Genomic DNA, 8,020 nt, shown 5'->3' on the forward strand with positions numbered 1-8,020 from the left:
AAAAAAAAAAAAAAAACCAAACTATAGGGGTTGGGGTAAGGGCATAGAGTAAATGCTTAGCATGAGACCTTGGCTGCAATCCCAATCCTCAGTACAAATAAATAAATAAACTCACCCGCCCCAAAATAAGGGTGGACTACAAGTGTACTTGATAAAATACTTGATAAAATTCAGTCTAGTAAAGGACTGATTTATTTAGAATGTTCCATTGTCAATTTTAGGTCCAATCTCTGTGAAGTCCTCATGACAAACTCTCATTGTCTAAGCTCCCTGAGTACATAGTTTGGCTTTTTTGTTTTTGTTTGGTTTTTCAAGACAGGGTTTCTCTGTAGCTTTGGAGCCTGTCCTAGAACTAGCTCTTGTAGACCAGGCTGGCCTCGAACTCACAGAGTTCCACCTGCCTCTGCCTCTCGAGTGCTGGGATTAAAGGTGTGTGCCACCACTGCCTGGCAAGTACACGTTTTTTATTTCTTTCATTTCTTTTCTCCTTCTTCTTTCTCTCCATCTTTACTTACTGCTTTTTCTTCTTTTTTTTTCTTTGTTTGCATTTTTGTTTGTTTTCAGACAGAGTCTAGAGCTGTTTTCGGACATGGTGAACTGGCCTAGAGCTCACCATGTAAACCAGGGTGGCCGCAAACTCACACAGAGATCTGCCTGCCTTTGCCTCCTGTGTGCTGGGATTTAAAGCACACACCACCACATCTAGATCCTTTCTGTTTCCTCTGGAACAGTTTCATTCTGCAGCAGGTTGGCCTCAAACTTTAAGCAATCCTCCTTTCTCAACCTTGGAAAGTTCTGTGTCAAAGTCATAAGTCACTACAGCTAGCTAATCATTTCATAAAGTTAAGAACTCCTTTGGGACAAGAGATTTTGCCATATTCATAATCTTTATATTTGATAGGTATACTGGTTAGAATTTTATTTGTATCCCTAGGTATGTCACCAAGCTACATCTGTCTTGTATACACACACCCAAAATAAAAATAAACCACAGACCTATATACCTATACAGTACAGTATATATATATAATGTATACATATATTATATATACCATATATACTGTATTCTTGTTATTTCCTCTGCTGAAGGAATCTCTGTTGTTTATTCAATAGCCATCTATTCTTCACAAATGTTTAGGCCAGTTTCAGAAATAGTGTGTGGTAACCCCATATGAGATTGATATGACTAAATATGAAGATAATTTGACAACTAAAGGTTTTTAAACATGCAAGTGCTGAATTAACTCCAAATTAACACATAATGAACCAAGGTATGTGGCAGAGCTTCCACATGTCATCACCGGCCAGCTAGTCCAGCCTAACCGGCAAGCTCCGGGACCCACCACGAAACTGTCTCAAAAAGGAAGGTAAAGAAAAAGAAATAAATAAAAATACAAGGTGCTAGGCATGATGGACATGCCTTTAATTCCAGTAGTTAGTAGGCAAAGATATCTCTGTAAGAGAGGATAGGATCTCTGTCACTTCAAGGCCAGCCCGATGGGCATTGTAAACCAGTCAAGGCTAAAGAGTGAGACCCTGTATCTGAAAGAAAAAATAGGCTAGTGGCTCCTGAGAAACAATACTAAAGGTTGGCACCTATCTCTCATAAATGCATACACACATGTGCATAAATAAACAAATATTAAATGAAATTTAAAATAAAAAAGACTCACGAGGACTGGGGAGCTGCTCCTTGGTAGAGTGCTTGCTAGCATGCACAACGTATGGGTTCTTTGCCCAGAATCACATAAAACCAGGTAGGAACACAAGAGATCCCAGCACTTGGTTATAGAGGAAGAGAGTTCAGAAATTCAAGATCATCTTCCAGTATATACTGATTTCAAAACCAATGTGGGCTATAAGACTCTATCAAAAACAAAGCTACCTCATTGTGTCAGCAATACTGATTTCTGAAGTAAATAGCATTTAAAAAAAAATTAGAAAGAGCCAGGCGGTGGTTGTGCATGCCTTTAATTCCAGCACTCAGAGGCAGAGGCAGGCAGATCTCTGAACTGGAGGCCAGCCTTGTCTAAGGAGTGAGTTTTAGGACAGCCAGGATTGTCACGTAAAATAACCCTGTCCCTGGGGCTGGAGAGATGAGAGGTTAAGAGCACTGGCTGCTCTTTGGCTCACAACCATCTGTAATAAGACCTGGTACCTTCTTCTGGCATGCAGGCAGACATGCAAGCAGAACACTGTATACATAAAAAATAAATAAAATCTTTAAAAAAAAAAAAAGCCCTGTTCCAAAAGTACCTATGAGGCCTTGGGTTAATTTCTGGCATTGCACAGGAGAGAGAAGGGGAAAAAAAAAGGAAAAACTAAGTCAGGTGTGGTAGAACATTTCCACCCAGACACACAGACAGGAGGATAATGGGTTCAAGGCCAGCCTGGGCTACAAGATGAGTTCCAGATGAGCCTGGGACTCCCAGTAAGACCAAGATTCAAAGTAAAGCCAAACAAAACCTGAATGTGAATGCTTTTCAGAGTTCTTGTCGACTCCAGTGCAACCTACTCTCCTGATGGCTGTTATGGCTTCACTCACTTACCTGCCCACCTCAATTTGTGATATTCATAATTGTTAAGGCATTGTATTGTACTGGGCACATCATAACTTTGGCCAATTTACACAATCCCTAAAGACCAATCAATACTGACCACTGCCCCCAAAGCCCTTCTTGTGGATGACAAGTTTGTAGACCTTTGTAGTTCTCATTTTGTCTTGTGGTTTCTTCAGCTGTTCCAATCTTGGAGCAGGGAAGTCATCTTGCCTTCCTGCCATTGAAACACAAACAAAACAGCCAGATGTCAGGCTTCCTAAAATTGCTCTTTAATTTTAGTCCTTGAAGATACTGGTTATTGTTCAGCCGAGAGGCCTGCCAACCCTTAAACTAAATCAGTCCTCCAATTACCAAGGGAGAAAAACAAATACAAGTGTGCTTTAGGAATTAAAGTGAATTGGGGCTGAGATCCAGTCAATCCTCTGAAAAAATACTCTCTCTGCCGCATACCTAGCAGACACTTGCAGTGACAGGGACATTGCCTAGTTTCTGTCTGCATTAGTAACACCAGAATAGTACAAGGATATTAGGTTAGTCCATCACATCTGTAGAGAAACGTCAGAACAGGGGACTGGCCCAAGGTCACTCAAACTCTTAAGCACTCCCGTGATTCACGTTTCACTAACAATGTCCTGGGGAAGAGAGCAGAGAGAAGGCTGGGATTTCTTTGCCGAACCTCTCTATGTGTACCAACTCTCAGCGGACCCATTTCGTAGTCGTGGTAGCAGAAGCTCGGGGAGGGAAAGACTTATCCAAGGTCACGAGGGGGCTGAGGGAAGAGTCGGGCCTCGAACCTGGCTCAGAGCCCCCTCCTTCAAACCCCTCAAGTCTCAGCCCGGGGCGGGCACTCGACTCGCCCCCAGTTCCACAGCCCCTCCCCTCCTCGGGCCCGGCCCGAGGCCAGATCCTCGCCAGAGATTCCGGACCTCCTCAGGATAGCCCACCTGAGCCCCCACAGCTCGCGCAGGTTCCGCACCAGAGCTCTAGGCGCCCGCCAGCCAGCACCGCCGAGGAGCGCTCACCTGAGCCCGCGCCGCTCCGGAGGCTCCGCCCCGAGTCCCCGCCCCTTGCCGCTCCCCGCTCCTCCGGGCCTGGCCGCTCTAGCCCAGCCGCCGCCTCGTCTCGGTGTCCTCGCCACTTCCTCCTCCGGGGCTTGGGACGGGGGGCGTGGCGTCAAGTCTGACTTCATTCTCTGAGTCCAGCTGGAGTTTCCCGCCTCGAGCTACCGTATTGTCTGCTTTGCAAAGGAAATTTGAAAACAGAGCCAGGACCTTCGTTTCAGACAGTGATCTCATAATACGGGAAACTCATGAGAGTCGACTCCTATCTCGCTGAGCTGTTTTTCCTTGTGTTTGACAGTGTAAATAACTCATCCTGGGTTCAGAGGGCTATTGAAAGGCACAACAGTCTCAGGGAGAAGCTGAATGTGGTGATGCATCCTAGTAATTCAGGTACTCTGGAGACAGAGATAGTTCCCTGTAGTTCAAGGCTAGATTGGGCTATGCAGCAAGAAAACGGGGCTGTGTATAACTTATGAGAGAGTTAACTCATTTATTGTACATTGTTAAGTATGATTGAGAAATACAAGTTAATAGTCAATCATGCAAAGTACAAATTTACAGAAACAAGCTTGGAGGAAGAGACCAATCTGTATTTCTTATTATATAGTCTTCTGTTGTCAAAATTAAGCCTTATGCAAGTAACTCAAATTTAAAGTAAACTTAGTTTGACTAATATAAAATAATATTCAAAATCAGATTTATAAAAAAGCTGGTTATAAAATATTGAATGCTTGAGTAAAATGGATTAAGTTTACAATAAGCTTGATCGGCAGGAAGTGGTACTTGTGGATGTTTTCCCAGAAATCCCAAAACTTTTTTAATATGATTATCTTGCTTAACAAATTATGCCTCTAAACCAATTTATTTTTAAATAAAAAGTTAAGAAATTTCTTCTAGGGGCTGGAGAAATGGCTCAGCGGTTAAAAGCATTGCCTGCTCTTCCAAAGGTCCTGAGTTCAATTCCCAGCAACCACATGGTGGCTCACAACCATCTGTAATGAGATCTGGTGCCCTCTTCTGGCCTGCAGGCATACACACAGACAGAACATTGTATACATAATAAATAAATAGATAAATAAATAAATAAATGTTTTTAAAAAAAAAAAGAAATTTCTTCTACCAGACAGTGGTGGCACACATCTTTAATCCCAGCACTTGGGAGGCAGAGGCAGATAAGACTTCTGTGAGTTCAAGACCAGCCTGGTCTACAGAGTGAGATCCAGTACAGCCAGGACTAAACAACACAATAAAACCCTGTCCCAAAAACCAAACAACCAGGTGGTGGTGGTGCACAGCTTTAATCCCAGCACTTAGGAGGCAGAGGCAGGCAGATCTCTGTGATTTTTGAGGCCCAGCTGGTCTACAAAGTGAGTTCCAGGACAGCCAGAACTGTTACACAAAGAAACCCTATCTCAAAAATAAAAAAAAAAAAAGGAAAAAAAGAAAGATACTTCTGCTTAGCACAAGACACAGGGACAAGATGCAAGATGAAAATTCCTTTTGGTTCCTTCCCACTCTGGCTCCTTCCCTTGATCACATCAGCCCTCCTTATTATACTCACGTATAATGTATTACCCTGCTTTTTACATGTTTTACTGAATTTCACCCTATACCCAAGCGAAATGTTCCATGTAAGCTCTCCCGGTGACTTTCACCCTACAACAGCTCCATTTGTTCCAGACATAGCTACAAAAAGACCTTTCACACGGCATGGAGAAACTGGCTGAGAAGGAACTTCATCCCTTTTTTTTTTTTTTTTTTTTTTTTTTAGTTTTTTCAAGATAGGGTTTCTCTGTAGCTTTGGAGCCTGTCCTGGCACTAGCTCTTGTAGACCAGGCTGGCCTCGAACTCACAGAGATCCACCTGCCTCTGCCTCCCGAGTGCTGGGATTAAAGGCGTGTGCCACCACCGCCCGGCCAAAAATGTGTTGCCCAGGCTGGCCTCGAACTCGTGATCCTCCTGCCTCTGCCTCCTTCAGCAAATCCTACCGGCGTGCGCCACCACAACCGGCTCCAAATATTATTCTTGACATTAGTCCTCTTCCCTTCCTTTGACTCTCTCTAGTTCCCTGCTACGTCTGCTAGCTCATTTGGCGTAGAAGTCCTGGCACGGGACCAATCCCTGTCACCCTGAATCAAGTCTGTGCCCACTTAGTCTCACTGGCCCTCTCTGTCTCCCTTGCCATGGCTCCTTCTCCTCCCTCAACCTTCCTTCCAGGTAAATCTCTCTGTTTTATTCGGTAACCAAATCAACTATTAACAGCCCTTTAACAATCTGTTTCAAAAATCTCATTAGGAATACAGGACGACAATCGTCGCATAATCCATCACAGCTGATCAAGTTAAACTCTCCTGCTAAGTGACAGGACTGACCCTTCAATGCACCTATAAGTAACCCCCCTCCAACAACAGGCTCCATCACAGACGATCAAGTAGAACTCTTCTCCTGCTAAGTGACCAGGGGGCCCCTCCCCCACTTCAGTGTGCTCATAACTACCACCTCTGACAAAGACCCTCTTCAGCAAACAGCTCCTCTTCTCTACATCCTAGAGCTTTGAACGATAGTTTCCTGCTGAAAGACTACACCTCCCAAGTGCCATTGCGGCAAGGGAACTACGGAACTGAGAAAGTATAGGAGGGAACTTTTAGTAGGTGAGGCAGTCATTTATGGCCCTATAAAAGTCGTAGCCTTCTTCTTCCTGGGGTATCCTCTCGTCTGTCTGCATGTACTGGGCCATTTTATTATTTTATTCTCTTATAGTATGAGGCGTTCTCTCATTCCCCCTCCTCTATAGCGTGGGATTTATGGCTCATCCCTTCACGTGGGTGAGATTGTATTCCCCTAGCAATGTGTCCTCCAAAAAACACCGTCCTGCCTAGACAGACTTTCCTTTCTCTGTCTTTCCGTCTCCTTTAAGCCACCATCAGATGTCTACCAGTGTGTGTGTGTGTGTGTGTGTGTGTGTGTGTGTGTGTGTGTGTGTGTGTGTGTTATTATAAACTTAAGACGATGGACTAGCTCTTGCTTGGAAGTGTCCACTGTGCAAGTCTCTACAAACTCAAACCCTAAAACATTCCTAGGCTTCTACGATCCTTTGGATGTTGATAGCCAATTCTGAGGATTGAACCCAGGGACTTTGTCATGCAAGGCCAGCTTTTGTCCCATAGAAGTAGGGACTGAAAACTAAATCAGTGAATGCTAATCAAATACCAATGAAACTATTCCAATAATTAGTGATAATAGCTATGATTTTTATGCTAATTTAAATTTTTTATTTTTATTGTTTTTATTGTGCTATACATTTTTCTCCGCTTCCCTTCCTTCCTGCCCCCCTCTACTTCTACCCTCTCCCATGACCTCTCCCCCAAAAATTAGGTGAGTTATGATCCCACTCTATAGCAAACTGGTGTTGAACTCATGACAATCCTCCTGCCTCACCTTCCCTCCAGCTTCTGTCTAGGATTGTAGGAATGAATCACCAAGCCCAGTGCACTTGCCTCTTGCTTCCTCGAGTTCTTTTTTCTTTCTTTCTCTCTCTCTCTCTCTCTTTCTTTCTTTCTTTCTTTCTTTCTTTCTTTCTTTCTTTCTTTCTTTCTTTCTCTTATGGCTAGTGCCAGGGATGGGAGCCAGGGCCTCACAGATCTGGCCAAAGCTGTCTATCTGCAGGCATCCTCAGCCCGGTCTCTGCCCTGTGCCACTCTCCCACCTCCTGCTTCATTCTGGTAACATTTTATAACCAGAGCAAGTGTCTTTGGTCGCCACACTGCGTGCGCCTTCTGACCATGGTGACTACTAATCGAAACAGCATCTTGGCCTCCAGTTCATTACAGAACTTTTTTAAAGGTCTTTTTTCCAGTTTTAACACAGCTATTGCTTTCCAATGTTTTTCAGAAAATGTATCATTTTTCTTTTAAGCAAAAGCACTGTAAAGCAGTAGAGGCCTTGGTAGTGGGCATCTCATAGCACAATAAGTAAAGGTTCCCATGGTGGTATATACATAATATCCCATCTCTGTAAGAGTTTGAGGCCAGTCTGACCTACATAGTTGGAGATTGGAAAAAAGGAAAAAGGAAAGATGTTAGGAGAAGAAAAAAGCCAGATGATGGTAGTGGTGATAACAGTGGCATACATCTTTAATTCCAGCACTCAGGAGGCAGGGACAGGCAAATGTCTGAGTTCAAGCCCAGCCTGGTCTACAGTGAGAGTTCCAGGACTGCCAAGGCTACACAGCAAATGAAGGCATAAGTCACAAACAATGCCACAGCAGTTTGGAATTATGATTAATAGGGTAGTATTTATTAAAGGGGAAAAAACTTACAGATCACCGTCAGCCCTCTGTACAACCAGGAAGGGAGTCTAGTCACCAGCCGAGCAGGAAGTGAAGAGAGCGAGAGAAGG

General features: G+C 43.9%; 1 protein-coding gene across 1 annotated transcript in view; it reads right to left on the reverse strand.

Annotated features, from left to right (window-relative positions):
• Depdc5 (DEP domain containing 5) overlaps positions 1 to 3,609 on the reverse strand; it is a 124,797-nt gene extending 121,188 nt beyond the window's left edge. Inside the window, exons 1-2 of the mRNA XM_013353345.2 lie at positions 3,506 to 3,609; positions 2,659 to 2,775 (exon numbers count right to left, since the gene is read on the reverse strand). Of these exons, the coding sequence (XP_013208799.1) occupies positions 2,659 to 2,716 (58 nt within the window). The 5' untranslated portion in view covers positions 2,717 to 2,775; positions 3,506 to 3,609. The remainder of the gene's footprint in view (positions 1 to 2,658; positions 2,776 to 3,505) is intronic.
• Positions 3,610 to 8,020: the final 4,411 nt, after the last annotated feature.

Source organism: Microtus ochrogaster, unplaced genomic scaffold (assembly GCF_000317375.1).
Source record: "Microtus ochrogaster isolate Prairie Vole_2 unplaced genomic scaffold, MicOch1.0 UNK6, whole genome shotgun sequence".
In the NCBI taxonomy this organism is placed as follows: domain Eukaryota; kingdom Metazoa; phylum Chordata; class Mammalia; order Rodentia; family Cricetidae; genus Microtus; species Microtus ochrogaster.